Source organism: Fundulus heteroclitus, unplaced genomic scaffold, assembly GCF_011125445.2.
Source record: "Fundulus heteroclitus isolate FHET01 unplaced genomic scaffold, MU-UCD_Fhet_4.1 scaffold_105, whole genome shotgun sequence".
NCBI classification, from domain to species: Eukaryota; Metazoa; Chordata; class Actinopteri; order Cyprinodontiformes; family Fundulidae; genus Fundulus; species Fundulus heteroclitus.
In genome coordinates this window covers 1-26,431 of record NW_023396518.1, presented here as the reverse complement: position 1 = coordinate 26,431, position 26,431 = coordinate 1, and the positions used below count along the sequence as shown (strand labels likewise).

Genomic DNA, 26,431 nt, shown 5'->3' with positions numbered 1-26,431 from the left:
GCCCTGCCTGAGAGAATCTTCAACATATCTTTGATTCGTCTGTACCCATCAAACGGTGTTGTTGTAAAGCAGCGGCATTATTCGGGACGTGTTAATGCAAATGGCCAGTAAGCTCTTAATGTGGTGTTCAGTTAAGTGCTCTATGCTTTGTTTACTCTCCTGGCAGAAAGGAAGAAAAAATAATGAAGATTTTAATGCAGGCAGCGCCTTCATTTAGCAGCTCCTGTGTCTGGTCTGTGTTTCAGACCTTAGGGGGCGGCACCATCAACCTCTGTGCTTCATCAAGAAAAGCCATTAAGACGAGCAGTAATATTAAAGCTGTTCGCTAAACTGATGTGAAATGCAATTAGGCTGACAGAGTCTGAAGCCGGAGCAGTTTATGTAAGCCTGTTAATATTCAGCATCAGCCAAGGCAAGGGAGTCCATGTGCTTTCTTTTTGGACAGACAGACAGATAGATAGATATGTCTATAAACGATTAGGGTTCCATAAAAGACACATTTTTAGTTAACTTTGTACAAATTTCTCTTTTCATCACATGCCTATAAAACAATCCACACATTCCACTTATTCACACATATTTTTGGTTTCTGTAAGTCTAACGTGGCTATTAGAAAACGGCCATCTTTACCAAGAGATGAAAGCGACTGTGATATGGCTGGGGAATATTCGTCACTCTGCACATGACTGATATCTGTTTAGCTGGTAAACACTTGCTAACAAGGATGTAAAAGCTTGTGGGAATTTCTTTGACTCAATAGAAAACTGTCTTTCTTTGAACTCACATCAGGGGTTTTGGCTCTTTGACAGCGAGTAGAAGCAACGTGGAAAGGTTGCATGACATCGCAGTGAAAATGTAAGTTGTATTTTAATATATCAATTTGAAATGTTTTGTTAAAACCTTTCAATTATTGTTGCCCTGTGTGCTGGAAATGGAATGATTAATCATAACAAAATAAAACAAAAACTTATACTTGTTTCAACATGCAACACATACTTTTCAAAAGGCTTTTTGTGTGTTGAAAACCCAGCAAAAAATAAATAAATAAATAATGCTGAGGTATTTTCAGTGCAACTACAGTTTGATTAATGTAACACAGTTGCAATGCTGCGGTTTCCATCCATTTTCAAAACGCAGTGAGTTTCTCTTAAAGTGGCTACCCATTAATCCGCATTTCTACACCCACGCACTCTTCTATAATCCTTGTAAAATCAAACAAAACTAGCAAACGCTGTACATGCAAAAGAAAACTGTCAAAGACAGTAGAAGCTGTGCGTGCTATTTAAGTCACATGTCTATGTTTTCACTGAACATATTTTGTAACTAAAAATACCTATGCAACAAGCATATACTCCCTAACACATGCATGTGGCATTGTGCATGATGATCCCCATGCAGCAAACAACGAGGGCTCATACATATGTATAATATGAGTCTGCAATGAAAAAAAAAAAACACCTTGTAATGTAGCAGGATGGTATAGAAAAACAGTAACTGATGTTATACAGTAGCTCCTTTTATTTTATTACTTGAAACCTGAACCCGAATGTGGCGATCACCTAAAACATCTAAACATTCAGAGATGTAACAATGGTTCTTATATTCTCGATAATACGTAAACATAATATCTGCCTAATACCTAAACGTAACAGCTAATAACTGCTGGAGTCTCACTTTGCTGCAAAAACTGCCATCAAGCATTTGTGATAATTGACAATCTGTGGCCCACTCTTTTTGCAGAATTGCTTTAATTCAGACATATTGGGAGCTTCAAGAGCACAAACGGCCTGTTTAAGGTCATACCACAGAATCTTATTTGGAGTCCGGAGGTTGACAAGACAACTCCAATCCCTCCAGAAATGGATTTGTTGAAGTGCTTTGGATCATTGTCCTTGCATAAAAGTACGTTTGAACTTGAGGTCACAAACTGATGGCTTTTTCTGGATTATCTGCTTAAGAACAGAATACACGGCTCAATTGAGTACAGCAACTTGTCCAGGTCCTGAAGCAGCCCAAGAAAATCAAACAAACCACCATATTTTATTGTTGTTATGATGTTCTTTTTCTGAAATCCCTTTTCCACAACATGTTGGAGAAACTCCTCGTCCAAAAAGCTCGACTCTAGTTCATGGAATATGTACCCAAAAGTCTGGTGATGAGTAAGATGTCTTTTTTGGGGGGAAATATGGGAGGGGCTTTTGTGTTCTTTTTGTTCATCTACATTTCTTTATTTATTTATTTTTACCTTGAAGCTCTCTGTTGGATGGAATCTTGGGTGGATGATGGATAGAAATGTAAAAGGATTGAACATTGGAAACTTCACTGACAGCCAGAGCTGTAGCTGCTTATCTTTACCTGCCAGCCCTCTACCTCTATGTTTGAAGTTCTGCGTTAAAACCTGATCTTTTTCCAACTCACGAGACAGCTAGTTACTGTTCTGGTACGTATGCAGTAATAAGTATTCATGCAATGTTTCTGTTGACCAAACCATTCATATGATATCCAACACCAAGGCTCCTAGTTGAAAGTTAACTGTTATGGAGATAATGTAGATTGTATAGACAAGTGTATGCTGCAGGTTAAAAATAAATCGCTTTACATTTAGGGACAATTGCGGAGGTTAAATATATGCTAGCATTTCAAATGTAGAGGTAAAACAGTATTAAGACCTTAGTTTAAAACTAAAGATCAGATTTGTTTGCATGCACATTACTGAGGGGAAAAATGGTCCTGAACGCTATCCATCTAGTACTTTTTGATCCAACAAAGATAGATTTTATGTGTTAGGCCCGACTCATGGGGAATTCAAAAATCTCTGCTTCCTTCTCTGCTTTTCATATTTTGTCAGGTTACAACCCCACGTTTTAGCATGAGCTAGATAAATTAGCACATAATTGTGTAGTGAAAGCAAAATGATGCACTGCTTTGTATTTCTTTACCAACAAGAAAGTCTGGCTTCTATTTCTAATCTCCCCCCTTTTACTGTGGCAGGTTTAAAAGAAAACCGGGTAAACAATTACCTTTACAAGTCCCTTCTATGATTTCATCTAAGTAAAATTACAGTTGTTGGATGAAGGCTTAGGGAAAAATTTGTGAACAACACTGACACTGCACATCACCCCAACTGTGAAACATGGGGGTGGAAGCATCATGCTGCAGGGTTGTTATTCTTCAGCTGTAACAGAGAAGGTGTTCAGAGTTGAAGGGAAGATGGATTGCACTAAATACAGGAAAATCCTGGAAGAAAGCAAGATATGGGCTGCAGATGGACTTATTTCACCTTACAACATAACAACTAAACATACAGCGAGAGCTACAATAGATTGGTTAACAGTACGCCAACAAATCAAACAAAGCGTTAAAACTCTAAGACATTGTGTAGAGCTCTAGATCAGACGTCCCTATGGATCAACTTGACGACTGATCTTTGATACTGATACCCCAGCTGGGCCACTGGTATAAAGAAAAAAAATCTAAGTTGAATATTAGCAATTCATTGACAAACTGAACATACTACTACGCCATTTATCTGTTTTGTTAAAGGAGAAAACATAGACAGTTATGTGCTACAGGTCATTTAAGGTCAGTGACATCAACAATGAAGCGTGGCCCCAAAACAAACCCTACTCATCTTAGACATGTTGTTTTTTTTGACAGAACTGACTAGCCATGTTTCCATCCGTTTCTCACGCAGATTTTGAGAAAACCTTTAAAATGTCGCAAAAAATAAAAATAAAATGTGAATCAGACGCGTTTCCATCAACTGGTTTGTGGCAAATTAACCAGCCGATGCAAACGTAATGTTGCCCCCGACCTCAAAATGTACACATAAACGTATTATTTCAGTTAAATTAGACCATCTCATCAACACGCCTGTGTCATACTAAACACAAATCCCCCTGGGTCTTTGGCAAGGACATTTAAATGCTGTCAAAAATATATGAAGCACTCATCCTGCGCCAATAGCCATCCTTGTGTTTTTCCCCTCCCTGTTGTACCAAACCTTCGTTTAGGTTCTCCTGTCCTTGAACACAAGACAAATCAACTTTGGGTGCAATGTGTGAGAGATAAGCCTTGATTCAAGTCCTGCATTTAAGAGTTTGAGAGGGTTGATAGGACCTAAAATAAAACACATGCAAGTGCGGGAGGATGAAGGAGAAACAATAATTAGCTTTGCTTCAGTGGTGAACGAATAAAGCAAGCTGTTCTGGCAAAATCCAAAGGCTGAAATTAGAACTCAGCACTGTCTTGAAGGCCAAAAGAAATCGAAAGCAACAACACTCAAGTTTAAAATGACAACCTGCACTAAAGATATTGCTAGAAATTAGAGAAAAACTAGTTTTCAGGACTGCAGAAGGTACAGGTAGAGACACAGAGGCTCAAGAAACTCAAACAGCTGTTATCAATAGAAAGCACAAGGGCGAATGGAAAATTATGATAAGGAAATGGCTAACAAAAGGGTTATTTAATGTTCTTCTAACATATAAATCATTAAAAGGGTTTGCGTATTAGCAATTTCCTTCACATTGTTCAGCTATACTTTTTTCTTTAGTTTCTGGTTTGAACAACATGTTTAGACATTTATGGTTTCTTTTAAAATGATTCATATCCCGTGAAGTTTTCCCACTTTTTTAAGGTCTCTACATATTTCATAGTGTTTTATTCACATGTTTATTTGATAGTCCAACACAAAGCTGCTCATAATTGCAAAGTGGGAAGAAATTAGAATTGTTTTCTTTTTACAAGTAATAGTCACGAAGAAATTTAAATAAATAAAATCCACAATAAAATCCAACGCAAAATATGTGCAGTCAGAAAATTGATAATTATACTGATTTGTGTATAATATCATCTACATTTGAGTCTGGCTTTTCTGCGAAGGTCTCCAAAGAGATTTATTAGAGAACTTTAGTGAACAAACAGCATCATGAAGACCAACAGAGACATGTTGGAATAGGTGTCCTTGATCGGATAAAACCAAAGTTAAATAGTTTTGGCCTAAATGCAATGTTAAGCGTGACTGACAACTAGCATGTACAGGAACATGACCCTGAAGGCAACACTCCACTTCGATACACGTTGGTGGCAACATCATATCACTTTGTCTCAGGAGGAACAAGGAGGACCCCATGTGAAGATGAATGGAGCTAAATATAAAGAAATCCTGAAAGAAAACCTTGTTTTAAGCTCCAAAAGACTCTAGACTGAGGTCAAGGGTCACTTTCCAGCAGGAGGACACCCAGCCAGAGCTGCAATTCAATAGGTTTAGATCAAAGCATGTTAAAATGCAAGAATAGCTAAATCCAACTGAGGACACGTGGTAAGATGAAGAGGAATTTATGTTCACAGCCTCTCACAATCTAATCTGACATAGTGGTTCTGTGACATGTGGACTCTGATTTTCTAACTACAAATACAGACCACACTAATTTTTTTTATACCTAAAAAAAGGTTTAAAACATTAAGCATTTTCTTTATAAATGACAATTATGTGATATTTTGTGTTGAGCTATCACATAAAATCCAAGTAAAGAACATTGAACTTTGCGGTTGCACTAATATAAAATGTGAAACTGTTATAAAAGGTTTATGAATATGTTTGTAAGGCACTGTGTTTTCTGAATATTCTTGAAATTCAAGTTTTATCGTTGGATGAAGGGAAAAAAACTACAAGGTGATTTTGTTCTCACACGGATGACGCCTTAAAATTTCACCTCGCTACTCCGTAACCACGCGGACCATTGTGTTAAAGGCTGAAAACAAAAGCAACACTTTCATAAGCGTTAACGGCAGAGATAGTAAACAACAAGCAGGTAGGTGGCTGATACGTTTGTTGCACATCGGTGCTGCTACCACCGCAATTAATCCATTTTTCGATGTAGAAATACTTTTTTTTACCCCACTTTCTTCTGTCTCACACACGGAGACAGCTGCAGACGCAGCATTGTGTCAGATGTGACAAATAGGAGCCGCGTACTGTACGTGACTGTCTGTGTTTTCCTGCGTGCATGTCTACCTGTCTGCTTGACTTTGTGTCACTGAGAGAATTAGGATTAAGTTCTCTCATTCACACACCAGCCACATGTATGACTATGTGTCACTTGAGTGTGAACAGGCAGACTGCAGGGGCTACTCCACCAGGCAGGCACTTCTTACTGGCCTGCTGACTCCGACAACTGAGGATGCTAACGACAGTGATGATTCAGGGTGACGCAACAACTGACTGATTGATGCTCTTCCTAGAGGATTTTGTCAGTGTCTGGTAGGGCTGGGTGATAAATCGACTTAATCAATTAATTTGAATTTGCAATTTATTAAGATTTAATTGTTGGAAAATGCCAATGCACGGACTGGGCTCCCATTAAGAGAATAGCATACAATGCTGAATATATGTTTGGGAAAAATAACGTCAAAATATTGTAAAGAGGAAACTTTGTTTACCATAAGCTGAGGCACTTTCATTTATTCATTTCCTTATTTTTTGTTAATCAGTTTGGAGTTACCCAAGTGAAGGGAAGCCTGTTCTTAGCTCATTGTATAATACAACCGGCACCAAATATTTAGTTATATTTTTATTGTTTACAATGGCAAGGTCTGCCATCTTGTTTTAAAAGCATTTTTGACAGCTTGCATTTAGTTATATTTCATCAGGTCAATTCCCAGACAAAACAGTTATTCAAATAATTTCTATCATTTATTTTTGTAAAACAAAAAGAAGGAAAAGAATCAGTTAATTGGATTTGGTATAATAAATTGTCCGATTTTATTTTCAAGCCATATCTCCCAGCCCTGGGGTCAAGTGGAATTAGATATTTGTTTTATTTACTGCTTAGAAAAATAGGCAAAATAGGCCATAATGCCCTTTAAATTGCAGTTAACTGTCATTCAGTTTGTTTATTATTTACAGACATGTTAATTGACTTGATGAACTCTGAAAAGGAATGGCGTCACAAATTCTGCAAAATGACAAAAAAATGAAACATTATTTCATGAAGCCCTTGGAACATGTTCAGGAAATCTGGAGCAGTGGTGACTGGTGATGAAAAATGTTCCTAACAGAGCACTTCGCTCTCAGACTGCAGGTCTGCTGCTGGTTCCTAGAGTCTCTAAAAGTAGAATGGGAGGCAGATCCTTTAGTTATCAGGCTCCTCTCCTGTGGAACCAACTCCCAGTTTTGGTCCGTGAGGCAGACACCCTGTCTACTTTTGAGACTAGGCTTAAAACTTTCCTTTTTGACAAAGTTTAGCACGGTCAAGGTCATCCTGAGCTATCTCTGCAGTTATGCTGCTATAGGCTTAAGCTGCTGGAGGACATCAAGATGTATTTCTCGCACTCTGCTGAGTTCTCCAGTTTTGCATTATTTGTTGTTATTTCAACTTTTAACCTTATGTTCTCTTTGTTTTTTTTCTCTTCATAGTAGCCATGTGCTCTGGTGTTATGTTTAGCTGTGACGCCATCCTGGTGGGCAGATCATCTACAATTACCATATAACCTAGAAAAGATTTCTGCATCAATCTTCTTTGCTCTTATTGTGTCTCTGCTCTGTCTTCTCTAACCTCCAGTCGATCATGGGAGATGGTCGTTCACACTGAGCCTGGTTCTGCTGGAGGTTTCTTACTGTTAAAGGAGAGTTTTCCTCTCCACTGTTGCTACATGCATTCTCGGTATGAGGGATTTTCCACTAAGTGAATTGAATTTGAGACCCCCAGCAGATTGAAATCATAGGGTTGGGCTGAAACAAACTAACATTTTCTGACATTGAACTTAGGGCTAATAAGTAAATATTCAGATTTTGGTGTTAGCATTTGTTGTACACATAATTATGTATGCATCCCACAGACCACAGCTAATGAAAAAAGGCCTTAAGGACATCCTTATGGGATTCCCTCACCACTGGCTGTGTCCACTTTTTTCCTCCCTTTTGAAATCCTGATTTCCATTGACTAAAGATTACCAAAGAGGATTTGTTATGAGGCAGATTATGTTTTACTATAGGATTTCATTATTTTCAGCCATGTCCAGCTCGCTATCCTGGAGTGTGAAACATTTGACTTTGCTTGGGGGCCAATAATGGACAGTTTGGTATCACAACCAGAAATGTGCTATTTTTTCATCTATATATAAAGCCAAGCCTATTCGATCACCTATCGATGGAAGAAAAATGAAAATATCAAGACAAATTTCACATATTGTGGACATTCCTAAAAGTAACATCATGTTACCCAGAGCTCCAGTTTGGTGACAAGTACCTTGTAGAGAATCCAACACCTTAAATCCAGCGCAGATGAAAGTACAGACAGATATATGTAAATTTGACCTGGATGGATAAATAATACCACTGCACGAAACCCGGAGTAGGTCTTATGCTTTTTTTTTTTTTTACTAGGACATTTACAATAGCGTTTATTTGGGAGAACTGAAATGGTCCCGTTAATGTCCTGTTCCAACAGTAAGGATAAAGTAGGTTTCCTACAGATTTCACAAGCCTCCATTAACAGCCTGGATTGGAGAGGAGAAGCAGCTTTAGTATTATTGTGTTTACAGAAAAACATAGCATTTCAAAAATATAAATTTTGTTCTCATTTGACCAAAGCATCTTATTTCACATCTTAACTATGTCTCCTATGTGGCTTTCCGAAAGGTTTTTATGGAACTGACGACTAATAATTGTCCTGTCAACAGATTCTCCCCCTGAGCTGTGTATCTGATTAATGGTCTTCTAGCCATCTCTTGGCAGGTCTGCAGTTGTGCCATTCTGTAGGCATGTCTAGAGGATTGGCGATGATTGAATCTTGGGATGTTGCTTCTTTTAACCAGCGTGGCCAAGTCCAGTCCTCAAGAGCAACTTCTAGATGGATCCTTTCTCCAACTGAATCAAATTGTTGAATTCCCTGATCATCTGCTCAGCAGAGGCCTGGCAATGAGCCATTTGTCTGACTTGGGCATGTTGGAGAAGGGATACTACATCTAAAAGTTGGCGGACGTTAGTTCTTGATGGAGAGAATTTCATAACTTAACTCAGCTGTCAACTTCTCCCCAGTTCATTCCTTGGCCTACCTAGGGTTTTTCCTGCTCTAATCGTTGATACCATCCATCCATGTCAAGCACCCGAGTCCTTCATTGAGTCCAAGGTGTGCCTATTTACTAAATTGGTGACAACTGGTCGCACAGGATTTTATTCAGGGGTTTAAGATTAACATGGAGGCTGAATACACTCATTTTTCTTCCATTTCCTACTTATGTGCCATTTTATGTTGGCCCAGTATATAAAACCCTACTAAAATACATAGAAATTTGTGGTTGCGATGTCACAAAAAGTGCAGGGGGAAAAAAATGCTAGGGGTATAAATACTTTGTATTCCATTGTAAAAATCTAGCGCACTCATCTGAAAGGTCCAGTTACCCTCTAAGACCCTACGCACACACACACACACACAGTAAACAAAGCCTGACAGGCTCGACACACAGAATTTCACCGAGTCCTTATCTAACAGCATCGGCGGAGAGCATTGTCGAAGCATAACAGGATATTGGGGACTATTAATGCAAGTCAGATGGTGCAGATCACACCCACTAGCTGTGATCGTTCATGCGAATGGAATTGTGTAACGTGCAAAATTAAAAAAATAAAATAAAAACAAAAATCATTTTAGAAGAATGGCGGCCAGCAGAAAACAAGAAAGCAGGGCTAACAAATCGTGCCAGAAACATTCCTGCTTGGAGCTCAGTGCAACCTGCAGGACTCCATGAATCCCACCCTCATCTTGAATGCATGAGGCGTCTGAACGTATGTGCAGACACTGGAGCAAGTGGACTCCACAAAGGGGGAAAAAAAAATCGATATCCAACCCCCAACCCCCCCAGTATGTAAATGTGATGTGACTGAAGCCAGCATGCTCTGAGTGAGAAATCCATCTTGTATGAGCTAACCAAATATCCATTCAGAGGGAGAAATTTCACCTCAGAGGGGATGCATTACATGTTTTTTTTGCATTGGGTCTACAGTGAGGCAGTGTATGTAGAATTCCTTCTTTTATATGAGAATAAAGAGAACTATATTGCCACTAGAAGGATGCATATTGCAGATATTTAACATGTAACGGAATGGGAAAGTTATGTCAAAGGCATACATGCAGATTGTTGGGATTTAATATGAGATCAATCAGAGTGAGGCACGCCAATATGACTCAGCACCTGTTTTTATGCAGCCCTCTCTCCTCTGTCATTAGAAAAAAAGAGAGAAAAAAACATATAGCAGACAATTATCTTTGCGCACTTGTTTTTATTAACCTTATATTAAGGTATTTTTCTGGAATATGCAATTTAATATCTGAAGCCTGATAGTCATCCAGCGCCAAGGCAGCCAGCCAAGTTCCTGCAGACACCGCAGTAGGTGAACTCTTTCCCAAGCCCAATGCAGACATTTTTTTTTTCTCCCCCTCTCAGTCCATAATTTCAGACCTTCACGCAGAACCAGTGCGTTTAATTGGACCGACGAAACGCAGGACAATTAGGTCAATCAGCAGGTCTCTCCCACCACAGAATCTAGGTTTCTAGATCTGTTGCTCAGCTGTCATCAGATTAAACCCGCAGAATAGCCCGTCTCAAAGCTGGACGGCACCACAGAACCAACACACCCACAAGAACCGAGATCCATTTCTGCTGTACGCGAACAATGCCTCCGTTTTTCCCCCACCTCGTCCTAGAGGTCCAGCTCCTGGAAATATCATTTTATTGTCCGGCGGTAAGGTTACCTCGGACTGTCAATGTCGTGGGATTTTAAAATGAGTTATGAAATGCGTGTTTGTTTGTTTTTTCTCCCCCTGCTGCATTATAACGCTGGTTGTGTGAAAAAGAAGTGCGGAATCTTTACCTGTTCGGCGCAGCGTCCTCCAGTAAAACACCGGCTCTGTCGGACACGGAGGCGCCGCAGCCTTTCGCTTACCGTAATACCGCAACTAGGCGTGCAAGTACAAAGCGTTCCTGTCTACACCGGCTATTACGGGACCCGGGAGGAGCCTTTTTGCTGGAAATTACCATGGGTAGTTTCAATTAAAAGACATTCGGTGCATTTTTATTTTCCGAGATATGAGGCGTAGAAGGCATAGAGTAAATCGTTAAATTATATGTAATTTATTGCTGTTAATCAATGGTGTCTGGTTCAGCACGATAGAAAAATTAAAATGTGCTGACTGGTCACCTTAAAAACAATGTGGAGGCTGTGAAAGAAGCACTTCTTGATTCAACAGGTGCGTCATATCCATGAAGTCACGGTCAGTAAATGAAAGGAAATATAAATATGTTTGTTTAATCTTTCTTTAGATGGTGATGATCAGGCTTGATCCCAAGAAATAATACCAAGAAATTAATAGGCAATTAATCGGTGGTAAGAATACCAATAAAAAATAACAAACCATCACGTGGCAACAACTTCATAAATAAATACTGAATACAATAATTATATGATAAATATCAGTAGATACAATGTTACTTTTTTAATTAATACCTCAATCTAATAAATATGTTTCGATTACACTTACGATGTATTACTCCCAGCTTAATATAGATGAAAGTTTTAAAAAAAAATTAAATGTATACAATTACGTTTTTCTAACAAAATATTTTAATACAGCCTATATGAAGCAGTATTTCTGTGGTCCCGCAGGGATATCTTTATACTCGCTAAAAATGGACATTCTTAAATCGGTTAAAAATGACAGAAAAAATGACATAATTGCTTTTGCTATATGATCTAATGATTTTAAAACTGTTACAAACATATATTTGATTCTAGCTAAATTAGCTGAGGCGACGCAAGTCCTTGGCAAGCAAATAATCTGTTCAAATTTTGATATAATTGCGCTACCTAGTGTGCACTGCAATAATTACATATGGAAAAAGCTGCTGGGCCTGTTATTACATTTCATTTAGTTGAGCCCTTCTGTTTTAGCACTATTACACAAGTGTGTTCTGATATATTTTAGTTGGATCCAATAAACTAAATATGGATGAAGCACATGTTGTTGGATGCATTTTAATTTGATATGTCCTTTGATTTTAGAAGCAACACTGTTTGTCCCCGTTGTAGCAACAGTGGCGCCTTTTGCAAGGAGATTGAAAGATTAATTAAATTGTGAAATGGGCTGACTTGATGAGAGCATTTAAAGCACATATTCTCACTAAATCCTCATGACCCATAAATGGGATCTTATTTCTAAAAAAATAAAGTGTTTGTACTGGTATTGTATCAGATTCACAAACCTGGATATAAACCAATTGTGTATAACTATAAAACTATTTAAATAAAACTGAGTTTATAACTCTTGAGGTCAAGTACCAAGTCCTCGATATGAAAATAAATTAATTTAAATTAGAAAAGTGACCTCAGCCACCATCTGCACATCTGGCCTCTTACTGGTTGTGAGCGAAATTATAAGAGGGCATTATGCATTCCAGACTAAAGCACAAGCTGTTTAGTACTAACTTTGGCCTGAAGAGCGGTGACTTTGAAACTTTTCACTTATCTACCTAACTCTGACATGAGCTCTCAGTATCTGATGCCAATATTAACTTTTATACATAAAATAAAAGGTATGTTGACTTTAGCATTCATTGGAAGCATAACAATCTGACCGGTTTGCCTTTAAACTTTAGCTGATATATATATATATATATATATATATATATATATATATATATATATATATATATATATATATATATATTTTTTATTTTTTTTTAAAACAGCATTTCCAGTTACAGTAAAATGCGGATATTTGGATCTACTCGTTACAGGATGTCTACAGATTGCAAGATTACAAGTCACACAAACTGTTTACTTTTACTTTCAGGTTGACGCTACAGAGCACTATTTACTAAAACTGGAACGCTGCAGAGACAGTTTCTTGGCCCATGCTGTTACTCTGACAAACATTTAACAATCAGCCGCAATTTGGACGGATTACATAATGGATGGATTATTGGACAGATGGATGCTCGGTGTGCATATTTTAAAAAACAACATAAAAGCAACTTGTTCTTAGAAATTCAGATATTTAACATGTTGACAACCGGCAGGGAGTAAGTATATATACTCTATATTTTTCCACACATAATTTAAACCTGGAAAATGCTTTAACCAAATTTCAAACCATTTCCATACCATCATTAACACCAGTGAGATTTTATTATTACTGTGACATTTATACAAACTGCATCTCCTGTCCTGCGAGGTATGAGTTACATCTGAGAACCTGAAAGAAACACTCAAAACGGCAGGCACATGAATCATGTGGTAAAGCATAAAATCAAAAAATGACAACATTTACTGTTTAATTACTTTTTTTTTTTTAAATCACGCAAGAAAAATTACAGGTCATATAAAAATTAAAAAGCACACATAAAAACAATCAAAGTTTAGATAAAGAAATGTCTCTACTTAGGTTTTTAGATCTGTACATTTTCAAGAGACAAGTTTAAGAATAAATAGTGACAACGGCGAACTAAATAAAAATCCGATATTACCGACAGCCCCGTATTTACATTAAAACCTTAAACTGCAGATGGAGCCACAAACATCATGTAAAACCACCGGGGCACATTTCACAATACAAAATGTTTACACTTCCATCAAAGTATTGAGCTTGTTATATTAAATGAAAAAAAAAAGATCATTGGCTGTATCCAGTCTTCCTGTGGACTTCCTTTGGCTGGTGGTCCCTGAAGTAAGGAGAGCTGTAAAACAAAGATACACCTGATAACTGGACTGGTCGACATGCATATGGTTTCACGTGTGTTGCCTTTCCAACATAGATTACATCACTTAGAACCAATTGCAATATGTAAATGTCAAATAAAAGACCTTACTGCTGAGATTCGATTAAGTACTAATGAATAATAACCTAAAACACCGCCTCACTTGCCTGTAAAGAGGTAAGCTCAGCTGCCACTGGACGTGCAGGTCGTATTTTGTCCTGAAGAGGGCAGTGGAGTGCAGGCTGACTGAGTTGGGGACGAATGGAAGATGGAGGACTTTGATGAGAAAGACATACAGCTGGATTCTGTCCATCCAGACGGGATTTTCTCTTCGTCAGAGAGCAGAGCGGCTTCCTCGTGCTCATCCAGAGGAAAGACTCGGGATTCCCAAGGTGCCCGAGGCTATAGGAAATACAGAGCAAACAGTGTGTGTTTTTCTTTTTCTGTTCTCTGTTCACTGACAACTACTAACCTTTTTACACAATTCATTAAACAAAATGGAAAACCAAACGGCATATGAAACTCTTTCCGCCTTAAAATAAATCTGCTGAACGCTTTCTCCGGACTGGGCCGTTCGCTTAATTCATTCTTTGACGTCTGTTTCGTTCATCGTGCTTTGTTCGGGTGCTGAAGTGCTTGAGGATTGGAAAGCCACGGAGCAAAGCATATCTGTGGTGATGAGAAAGCTGATTAAGAAGAAAAAAAAAAAAAAAAAGCCTGGATAAGTAGCAGCTTGTTCCCTCTCCAATCACAGCAAAGGAGCAGAGAGTCCTACAATCAAAGCAGGATCAGGGGGAAACAAGTGGAGACAAGTATCTGCGCAGACGCTCAAGAACCCATGGAGGCTTTACAGCTCGCCTAAGCCTCACTGGAAAAGCATGAGGATATTAGAGTCATTACTCCTCATTTATATTCTTTTTCCCGTGCAAACGGATAAATAGTATGTTATCATTGAAAGGGATATTACAGACAACACATTTCAAGCAGTGTTAACCATTCAGGAGAGGATTAGGAGTTTAAAAGCAAACGGATCGTGGTTATTTAAAACAATCCCAACTTGTTTGGCTAACAGTGGAACAGATTTGTTGGTGTCCTACATGATAAAAACTCGTATGAATACACTGATCCATTATCAATTTAACTGGAGGAATGACCAAACTACATATTAGTGACAGAAAGGAAACGGGTTGGTGTATCAATCAATAGAAAAAAAAAGGATTGGGAGGATTCGGTTTGAGGTTTGTGCTTTCTCAGCGGTTTACTATCGCATTCTCGGTTTGTCTGGAAGATTTAGCGTTTCAGGAACAGACTTTGAGATCATACCAGCCACTCCTCCGACCGCGGCTGCTCATCAGAATCCAGCTGAGCACAACTCCACTCCACAGAGCTCTCCTCGCCTGATGTGCACATCCCGCCCCCACTGCTTGATAGCCTGCTGCCAGATCTGGAGAGGAGGAGAAGAGAAAAAAAAAAGCAATCCCCATGGACTTCCATGAGAACATTTCTCTACCCCTGGCTTTCAGACATGTTGTTTTTGTATAAAGATGAACAAAACAAAGCATAAAAGGCAGCGTGGATCTTTCGGCAGGTTTTCAGTCCTACATCTGCGTGCAGCCCACCTTGTAGAAGGCCTGCAGCGCTTCCTCTTTTCCCAGGACGACCAGCGCCGCTTCTCCCTCTGCTCCAAAGCCCGGTGCCGCCGAGCGAACACTTCGTCGCCGAGATCCTCGATCTGAACACGACACGGAACACGCTGAAAGATGAGGCCGACAGTTTATCCAAGAGTGACATCAATATGCTCGCGCCAAGAGTGAGCTTTACTTTCTTATCGTCTCCTGCCTTTGTAGCCGTCAAACCCTGGATGTCGACCACCCGCCAGCTAAATAAAAGACAAATGCTGTTCATTATTGTTGCAATTGATGTGATTGTCTTATTTCTAAATCCCTTTGAGAGAGCACCAGAAACCCTTTGTTTGTCTCTTCAAACAATTCAAGTCAATACAATCATAACGTGGTGGGTGAAAAAAAATAATACTAATATTACATTTAGAATGAATTTGAACAAACTGGTGAACAAAGACTCCTTTGACAGCGTTCATGTTGAATACCTAGGTGTCAGGATGTCTTTGTACGGCAGTTTCTCCACCTTAGACAGTGACACGGGAATGACAATGTCGTCGATGTTGTACACACGGCCCCTAGGGTGCCTGCCAAGAAAGCCCTAAAAAGAAACCAAGTATGTTAGCGTCTATGCAGAATTAATGCTACAGCAAACATTTACAAAGGTTCACATGTTACACATTGATAACATTTCTATTTGATCTTTTGTAAGCATAAGTAGAGAACATTTACAAGTATTTAGCCCAAAATTAACCTGTGTTCTTTATAAGAGGACAATTATTCATTAGAGAGTTCCACTGAACAAACCGTACACACCTGATAACTTATATATAAATATATTTGGCTCATTTTTGCCTGTTAGGGCAGAGGTTGGGGAGTTTTAAACCATAAATGGGTTTGTTAGGTGTGTAATAATAAAACTATGGTAATAATAGTCCTATTATCACATTTTTTAGGTAATAAAATAAACAGTTTGATCAGACTTTAATGAACCAGAATTAAAGAGGAAATGGTAATTATGTCGTATAATGAATAATAATAATAATAATAATAACAATAGTGTCAATGGGCTATGTGAGGGAGTTTATATTTCTTTCTACTTCCAGTTTTCTTGCTAAAATGTTTCAGTGTTATTGTTTGTTTTAGGTATTTTTTATTTAATAGTAATTTAGAGTTTTGAAACCAAAGATGCCTTAAGAAGAGCAAAGTACTATTAATTTTTCTACAGTGATTTATGTAAAGTATCAGTTATCATTAAGTATTAAGTCACCCTTTCACCAGCTCAGGAGTTAGCACAACAGTGATATACAAAGAAATGCTGATAAAGTCAACACAGACATCTGGTTTTATATATTTAGCATGACTTTTGTTTTCCGCTGTTGTAAAATCAGCCATCAAGGATAAAATCAGACTGCAAGTTTAAAGCCACTAAAATTTGAGACTTTCACAGGCCCCTAGGGGACTGTCCATCACAGCAGGGGGCGCCAACATGGCTTTGTACCAAGCCCGCCCGGCGACCTCCGCTCCTCTCCGTCCCCGGCCCGGGACCCGCGGGGCCCGAACGTCGGTCGGCTCGCGGAGGGGTTGTGAAGGGCAAGCGCTGCGGTCCGCGCGACGCGCTGGCCGCCTGTTTCGGCACGCCCCCGCTATCGGGGCAGGCCGGGCGACCTGCCGTGCCGCGCGGCCGCCGGTGCGGTGCGGTGCGTGAGCTGGGCTCGACCCCCTGCTCTGGTTCCCTGTTCACCCACCGTCGCTCCCCTGCCTCTGCCACCACAGCGAGCGGTCCCAGAGGGGGCACGACGTACAGTGTGTACAGTCCGGTCGCGCCGCACAGATCGTGAGCGGTGAACTTTTTAAACCCCGCGGTTCCGTTGTTAGCACACTGCCAGTCTATTATGGTAGGCAACCTATAGAACGACTTTTTGTCCCTCCCAGTACGATTCCCGCAACCAACAATGCAACAGGTTTACACCATATTGAACAATCGCTCCGCCGGCCATGCGAGTAATAAGCTAACTGTGCCAGTGCAGTGGTGGGCTGTCACGCTAGCGTGCCCACCAAGATGGAGGCGCGCACACCGATCACATGACTGTGACGTCAGATGCAAGGGGTCTATTAAAGAACCAGCTTCACCCTGCTTCCAACTGGATGCCCAAAGTCAACCAAACAGACACAGCGGCGGAGGTTTGGCAGAGTTTGGCAGGCAAAGTTTAACATGGTTTATGTGCAATGTGTTTTTAGTGTTTCGTTTTAAGGTTTGAGCGAGCTAGGCTAAGCACTAGCCTAGCTCGCTAGCTAGTTAGCTCCCATTAGCATTCTCAAAACAAGGCTTTGCTCATGTGGTTGGGTGTGATTTATCGTTATAACAAACTTTATTTCCATAAGGGTTTTATACATCGATGGGACATTAATGTTTGTGTTTTCCGGTCCGCTCATTAAAACCAAATAGAGCTTAAAATACTTTTTTAATTAGTGCTGATTGTCTGTTAGCATAGCGCTATTAGCTTTCGGAAAACATTAGTGCTATGTCCCTAGTAAACGCAACTACGGTTCCTTTCGCTCCGCCACTGTTCGATAGTGCTACGAGCATTAGTACATAATTAATAGGTAGAATTATTGTTGATTTAAAGGTGTTTTATGTAACTTTTACATCAAGCTAATGCCCGATCACTACAACGCCCTGTAGCTCCCTAAGTTACCAATTTGAGTCTTAAATATTTCCAAATAATTACATTAGTAGAAATCAAGCGTCCTAAAGGTATTGATTTTACTGAGCAAATCATTCGTTGAAATGTTATTTTCTCAAATAATGTTTTGTTTAACTCAAGATTTGCATTGTGAATGGATTGAACACACCAAATGTTCTAAATTAGTTAAGATAATTTGATCTCATTTCACGTTCTTTAAGATTAACTTTGGCTCGCTAACTTGGACCTGCAGTGAACCCAAGATTCACTGAATTATTCTTGTGATCGTTTTCAACAATTTTTATTTGTATGTTTGTTTTCTTTCCTTAGCTTCTTTTTTATCTTAATTTTGCTTAGTAGTTTTAGTTAAGTTTCACTTGCCTAGTAGAGAGGAGTAGATTTGTTCATTGAAATATAGTGTTAATTCAGATAAACAGCATTATATAGTGACGTTCTCTGGATGTTCATTTGATTTCCGTTAATAAATTCTTGAACATGGAGAGAAGTTGTCACTCCTTTATTCTATATGGGTGCAGAGTTTGTTGTTAAAATAATGCCAGTGCTCAAATCACCCTTTCAACTATTGTCCTAATATCAGCTCTTTGGGCTGAGATTCACCAGACAATACCTAACAGAGAGTTATTTATTAAAAATTAAATAACATAAAACCGTGCGTACTGGCACAACACCTCCTATCCTCTGGTAGTCTATAATTAGACACAAGTCACGCTGATTTATTTATGGGATTGACAAAAAATCAAATGAGGCTGAGCAGGTACCTGTGAGACCTGGCTGAGCGTGAACTGACTGAAGTTCTCCTCCAGGATGTCATCTGAACCGTCTCCAAGATCACAGAGCTGGTACAGGACATCCTCATCATCTAGACACAAACACATACCAAACTCTCTAGAACTGAGGCTACATCTGCTGATAAGGGTGTTTCACTCAAGTTAAAAAAAGATGACAGAAATATGATTAAAACAAATAGTCAATGACAAAATAATATATAAATTCTATATACTTGGGCATATGCTTGTTAACAGTATCAAGATATACCTAGATGGCATGAAAACACTCCTGCAGTTTAAGCATCATTTTATTAAGATACCTGAGAAAGTGTGACCTGATTTTTCGGTGGCTGGATAGAGCATAGACTACCAAAGCATCTCCCCTCCCCCACCTGTTGCTGTGCAGACTCACTGTGCTTCACTTAGGTCTTGCGTACAAGAAAGACAAAACCAGCTGTTTAGAAATATTTCTAGTCATGGAAAATATGAACAGTTGTGGTGTAGAAACTCAGGGAGGGCCACCGATTACTCTTTTTAAGAAATAGTTGTTTGTGAAACTACAGCTGGTAAGCTGCACAAGGCATGTCTATTACACCGCCAACTATCTGTGCCTAGTATAGCCAACTGATAAACCTGCTAATAGCAGTTTGTTATACTTGTCTAGAAAAAAGCAAAACCACTAAAAGGTGTAATAGTCTGGACAGTAGAATGACTTCTAGACTTAGATTTACACTGCTCAAAAAATTAAAGGAACCCTTTAAAGCACCTCAGATCTCAACTGTGAAAAAAATAATCATGCCGGATAATCAAACTGATATGGGTAATGTGTTGGGAACACAATGGAGCCTCATCACTTGACGTAAACGATCAACTCACAGAGGGCTTAATCTAAAGTCATGGAGAGAGTGAAAGTGAAGAACTGACGAGGCAGGCTGATCCAATTTGCTGAAATGTCATTGCAGCAACTCAAACTAGTCCTCAGTTTGTATGCCCCCCACATGCTTGTATGCTTGAGACTGTGCTGAGAGACACAGCTATCCTTCAGGCAATGGCAGGCTGCCTGTGCAACCTCTGTAGGGTCCAGGTATTGCCTTATGCATTATATTGTTATAACAGAACTGGGAATAATTGTTATAAATTTTGGTTTCAATGATATAATGTTGTGGGATTACTTTTTACTGAATTCTATCTCCCAGGGAGGACTTAATTTCAGCCCATGCTGTATTCAGACATGGAGTGAGCATAAAACACGTACTGGAAACATACCTTTAGTCAGTCTGCAGAGCCGTCCTCGCTTCCTTTTCCTCTGATTGGACCGCCTGCGCTGACTCCAGGCAGATCCTGGCGACCTGATTGGTGACAGACCCAAAACTTCCCTTTTATTACGCTGTCGCGCATGCTGCTTGCATTTCCTGCCTAGAAGTACACACACAGGGCATAAATTAGACTCATATTGTGGTTTCCCTGCTTCTCTCCTGATACCTTTTTAAACCAGCAATGAATCCATTTTTATCTTAACTTTTTTTGTTTTTATCACAACACCAGATTTCCATCGGTTACCCCAATTACCCCCCACAACACCAAATTCACGAGGGTTTAATCTTGTTTTTAATCGATAAACTGACAATCCAAAAATCCATGTTCTCTCAGGATGCATGTTTTTATAGCTTAGCTCACATATTTAACTTCCAGCTGAGTTGGAACGGGAGAGCAGCGGCCGTCCCAGCTAGAAATATTTTTCAGCTGTTGGCTCCAGATGACGGGATCATTTTCTAATTACCTCGTGGTAGCAAAAGTTGTTATCTTGTGACAACGAGGTAATTGCTGGAGCTCATAAAGTGATAATGGCGTAAAAAGCTGCGGTTTTTGTCTTCTTTTCAGTTTAATTCTTCAGTATCTCTGCGTTTCAGGCAGTATGATTGTTGTTTGTGCTCTGAACGATCTTCCTGTGGCTGTAGAGTGGGAGAGGCCTGGATGCCGTGTTTATGAACAGCTTGTAACCTAAATGATCCATTCCAAATTGGCTATAACAGATTAATCTCTAATCAGAAAACTTCATGCTAGTCTTGCATAAAAACTCCAACAGAGACTTTTTTTTAAAATAAACAAACCTACTGAGGTCTTCATTTAGATGGTTCTAATACAAATCTAAATGCAAATCCCAGTGCAGTTGGTTCCTATTTTGGATACTTTTACTCTTTATTCTATATATTTATGTGTATTTAGTCAAGATTGTTTGAGCCAATAGTCCATAATGATGTGTCGGAATTGATCGGAAGTTCAAATTATCCTATTCAACTTTAGCTACAATAACAGCATATTAGTATTAGGCAGTAATTCTGGGTAATTAACCACTGACTGCCTTCCGCTGCTATTGACAACAGAATAAAATCATTAAAAGTGACACGAGAGCTGTGCATGTGACATTTTCATCTATGTTCAATCAGCTTCCTTTGTGCCTACTTGTTGCAGTCTTTCATCTCTGATTTTTCCTGTCTTTCTTCCTCTACTATACACTGGAATCAGCCACGTCGGTATTAAAATCCCACAGTGATGTTAGGATGTAAATGTAGACATATGATGCTAATTTACAGATTGTAGAAGAGCACACAAACACACATCCTGATGCTGGTAATCTGCCCCAACAATTTCATGTCGGCTCATTTGGATCCCTCATGCAGGTCCAGTGGGACACCTGACATGAAAGGCAACCAGTGTGGAGTTGGAGACTCTTGAGCATTTACTATTGTCTCTAAAATACGTAGAGATCTGAGGGGAACTGTCAAGTTATTACTGTTATGCAATAATTATAATCTGGAGACAGTTTAGACCTTTGAATTGGATTTGTTAAACCATACAGACATGTTGTCTAAATAGTTGATATATATACAACTAGGTGCGTCAGAACTGTGGCATAATTACAGGAACTTCAGTATCGGAGCTAACAACAGACCTTCAAGAACAATTAGCAACATTACTTAAGTTTCTAATGTTTTTTTCCTTCCTTGCTGCTCCCCCTTTCACAAGCCCATTGCCCAACATTTTTCATCTCGCCGCAGGTTATAGCTGAACTCATACAAACTGGTAGCAGCTGAGCAAACTCTTCACTGGAGGAAACTTGATTCTGTTGTACCCTCCTGAGTTGGAAACTGTCCAGGGCAATGTTGGACACTTTTGGACACCCCAAGGCCTTCCTCACTGAAATCCATCATCTCACTTTAAAAGTACTTGGTGATTTGTGATTTGTCCATGCATTTATTGCCTCAAGGTTTGGTCATTGTGATTCTTCATAATTGTTGTTGAGTTGTAAAAAAAAAACTCTACAGCTTATTCAACATGCTGCAGCAAGAGTTCTGATGAGAATTAAAAAAAAATGTTTTTCCAATTTTAGCATATCTTCATTAGCTGCCAATTACATCCAGAATAGTGAGAATAAAATTCTCCTCCTTATATATAAAACTCCCTATGATAAAACAAATTGTTCCATTTGTTCCCAACAGAGCACTTCTGGTTCCTTGGGTTTCTAGGGGTAGAATGGGAGGCAGATCCTTTAGTTATCATTCTCCTCTCCTTTGGAACCAGCTCCCAATTTTAATCCGTGAGGCAGACACCCTGTCTACTTTTAAGACTAGGCTTAAAACATGCCTTTTTGACAAAGCTTATAGTTAGAATGGCTCAGGTTACCCTGAGTTATCTCTGCAGTTATGCTGCTGGATGACATAATGACCAGTCTTCCTTATTCTGCTATTCCTTCTCTTACTTCTCTCCTTAAAGTTACTCTTTTCACGTATTGGCATTATAAATTAAACTTGACTACAGTGTTGTGTTACTTGGGTCAAATTTAAATCTATGTAATTCCCTTTGAATCATTCTCTGTGATTTGACAATATATTCCTTTCCATAAATTTGATCTGTTTGTTTTGTCAAGTAATGCAACAAATTTGTTTTGAATATGTACAATTTAGATAAACTGAATTGTTAAATTGTTATTTATTATTTTTCCAGGTGTGATAGAGGCATGTTTATGCAAAGCAATGATGTTTGCACATTTTTCTTTAGAGATAAACATTACAACAAAGAAGAACACAGCCAATCTGCCATTTCTTTTGTTTCAAAAGAGCTGTTACAGGTGCACATAAGTGTAGTAGGTTGTGTCATCTCAAAGTGAATAGCTACGTAAGTGGTTCTTTACTTTAAGTGTCTAATTCTAAGATCTGAGATGTCCTGGTTTTTTTCCAAGTCAAAGTAAAGTAGAGTAAAAGAACAGCTCTGCAGAAAAAAGAAGAGGGAACAAACTGAGATTTGAAAGCGTTTCCTCCAGAAAGACCTTACTGTTGTGCCTTGGCGTGGAGCTGTTTCTCCCATAGTTTGGTGAACAGGACAGTTTAGATTTGATGATTAAAGGTCTCTGAACCCATTCTTCTCTGCCAACAATCTTCTGAAAATGATGGCTTGTAGTATTGCCTGTGGAGAGAAAAGATACAACCTCTAACAACTTGGAAATAATACAGTCACGGGAAGCAAAATCTTTGATAGGTTACTAATTCACTTTCAATATGCTGATTAAAGGAATACATTTTTTGAACAAATGTAGAACCATTCATTCTGCATTTTAATGAATCCGTTTTTATTAACACTTCAGATTTACACTAGATCACAAACACATTCTGTATATTCTTTCCAACTCAGCTCCTATGACCTTAAAATACCTCGCAATCTCACATGGAGAGAAGCAACAACCTTAAAGGACAAGCGCACCATGATGCGAATGTTTTACACTGTGTTAGACATCTAACAGGTCACAGTTCGAACAAGAGGCTAAAATTAGCCCGAGACTGAATCATGCTGTTGCAACTTTTGCCTCGCTCTTCGGCCCTGTTTGAAGACACGCAGGCTTAGATAAATAACGCTCTACCGTTGTCTACTGATGAATCTGACACTGTGGCTTTTATCATCCGATTTCCAGCTAAGCCAAGTTATTATGGACCTTATGGACAGGATGAATGATTCTACTAACCTGGCCAGGCAGATTAATATTGTGTAGCACTCATCGTTCTGCACATTATCAATCTGGGACTGCTCCTATCGAATGTGTTTGGGAAAAGGAGAGATATTCAGCAGAACTCTCCAAGCTGGTTGGGCGAACTGACACCTAGTCCCACCTACCAAAGCTGGTTTTAGCCAATGACGGTATGAAATTAAAACATAAGGCAAACCCAAGTAGGTAGGCACTTCTTGCTCTTCTTCTTTCAAAGATGAAATCATGGATTCTTACCAAACAGATGTGATGGCAGCAGCTACATGTACTTCCTCCTGCGCTGCCACGTTTATGTTGGTTTAGCTGTGGGTTTTTCAGCTTTTGCTTTCATCGCACCGGTATGTCCCACCTTAAACCGCAATACTGCAATGCGATTGGCCCACATCGTTTTTTTTGGTTCGGACACAAACGGTTGAAGCCGGAGCGTTACAAGATGGATTCTCGTGTGTTTGTGAACGCGCAAATACAAGGCGAAATCATCTTGCAGGCAAGGTTATGACACATTACATCCCACTAGAGTCACAGGACGACATATGGAAGTGGCTCTAATATCGGCGATTTGAAAATATCAGATTTGGCCCAGTTCTGAGTGTTCCCTCTGGTTCTAAAACGTCTGACCTGGTCACTTCACCTTCAAAACAATCTGATTTGGGCCACATTTGCCTGCAGTGGGAACGGGGCCTTTGAGTCTCAATACTGAGGCAAACACCGGACATGCAGTGTGGTTGCCAAGGTAACATCAATTGAAAATAAAACATCACAGATGCCCATTGATTTCTTAGCAGTGAATTTGTCCGGTTTAACATTGATTAGGCACAATGTAAACATTCACACCACAACACCAAAGTGGAAAATCAGCATCCTCCTGACCGCATTAATTTTTCCTCCACTGCATGGCCAATTCTATAACAACGGTCGCACATGTGAGCTCAGCGCCGCATTATTTGTTGCAGACTGTGATTCGTGGGAACCCAAAACTCACTTTTGTCACGTGCACATGCAGACAGAAAAACAGACGTTTTAGACATCTACACTTTGGCTGACGTTTTCAGAAATATCAGTTTTTCAGTGATGCGAGAAAGAGTTTTGGTGTGGATTAAAGGCTAAAATGTATAAAAAATCATCTGTTTTCCCAGATATCTGGCTACGCGTGGATCAGACACTTAGAGTAGCGACCAATATCACATGAAGACAACCTTATACAAAAGGTGGCTGGTAAAATGAACAGAAAAGAGAATAATTCTGATATGAAAGAAGGTCAAATCTTACCAGAGGAAACAGGCACAGTAGGCCGAAGTCTCGACCTGTAGCTGCAGTCAGGTTCAGAGCACAAACAAACAGAATCACAAGAGCTACAAGTGGAGAAGAGAGTAAATTTGGAATTTCTTGATATCTGGAATAAAAGAACAAAGAAAGAAGGGGGGGGTACATTTTACCTTCTCATATCAGATGGTCACTAGAGCAGTGGGAACACCAAGATTCTTCAAATAGTAGCTTTCACATTCAGATTAGATATTCTAACTTCATAGCCGAGTCAAAACGTGACAAACAACAACAAAAAAAAAACAGTGCATTTGCAGCGATATCGTTTCGTTCTTTGTCTTATTACAAGCACGAACAAATAATGTACATGTGAAACTTTAGAACTTATACATAAATTAGAATATGAATTCTACGAGGCTTGCTGTCAGATTAAATGTACCTTCAATAAGCCCAATACCTGCATGAAAAATGTTGCTTTATGGGTCGATGCAATATTCTAATCTTAAATTCTTTTTTATTAGCTGAGGTGGGGAATAAAAATCTGAATTGACAGAAACAAAGGCTTTAAAAAATCATCAGTGTGTGTTGATCTCTATAATGCATTATACAGATTCACAAACCCTTAGTGAATTGAGTTACTGATTTAAATGAGCTTTTCAATAATATTCTAAACTATTGAATATGACGGTATGCTGTATATTTTCAACAAGCAAAACTAAGAAAGGAGGAGCCTGCGCTAAGCCTACCGGCGAACTGGCGGTGCGCAGGAGGTCAAGGAGAACAACTTGCGTTTGTGGCACGCGACCATGGGACGGGTGCGGGCGCACACGCACGACGCATCAACTCTGAAGAGCCTTCTGCTTTTCAGTCTCCTCCCCTTTGAGGTCCCGGCTAGAAAAACATCATCTCCTCCATGAGTACTGCGGGAATGAGATCAGATGAGATCATGAAGATGCCGCGGTTATGACTCATGCACTAAGAAAAGGCTCTTGCTTCAAGGTGCTGGTCAAACAGATGTGTCGCACCAATAAAAACATGAGCAAATGATGCCTGCGTTTAGCCTTTCGTTACTTCCTATTGAATAAGCAACAATATTGCAATTTCATTAACATGAGGTTTTGTCTTCCTGACAGTGAGGTGGAAAAAAAAGCCACCGGGCTGTCAGACTAGACAAAGAACAACGCTGTGTGGTTTTTTTATCATAAGAAGATAGAACCAGATCCTAAGTATTAGAACATCAGCACACAATAAACAGTTTAGCATATTTCCCAAGAAGATTTT

General features: G+C 39.3%; 2 protein-coding genes and 1 long non-coding RNA gene across 3 annotated transcripts in view; all 3 read right to left on the bottom strand.

Moving 5' to 3' along the window:
- Positions 1 to 10,956, bottom strand: part of LOC118558176 — a 51,595-nt gene extending 40,639 nt beyond the window's left edge. The window contains exon 1 of the long non-coding RNA XR_004928197.1: positions 10,874 to 10,956. This is a non-coding gene — a long non-coding RNA (uncharacterized LOC118558176). The remainder of the gene's footprint in view (positions 1 to 10,873) is intronic.
- Positions 10,957 to 13,670: 2,714 nt separating this feature from the next.
- On the bottom strand, positions 13,671 to 15,675 carry LOC118558178 (KAT8 regulatory NSL complex subunit 1-like protein). Its single transcript, XM_036128634.1, has 5 exons — positions 15,577 to 15,675; positions 15,375 to 15,487; positions 15,079 to 15,199; positions 13,923 to 14,157; positions 13,671 to 13,734 (listed from the first exon to the last, which is right to left on the bottom strand). Exons 1-4 carry the CDS (start codon positions 15,658 to 15,660, stop codon positions 13,939 to 13,941), a joined length of 537 nt encoding a protein of 178 aa, XP_035984527.1. The 5' UTR covers positions 15,661 to 15,675; the 3' UTR covers positions 13,671 to 13,734; positions 13,923 to 13,938.
- A 4,466-nt stretch (positions 15,676 to 20,141) lies between these two features.
- LOC118558177 (KAT8 regulatory NSL complex subunit 1-like protein) lies at positions 20,142 to 26,070 on the bottom strand (the record flags this gene model as incomplete). The annotated part of the gene is given in 4 exon segments (XM_036128633.1): positions 20,142 to 20,265; positions 23,182 to 23,313; positions 25,157 to 25,280; positions 25,897 to 26,070. Coding segments are annotated over 3 exon segments (364 nt in total), but the record flags the coding sequence as incomplete, so codon positions are not given.
- Positions 26,071 to 26,431: the final 361 nt, after the last annotated feature.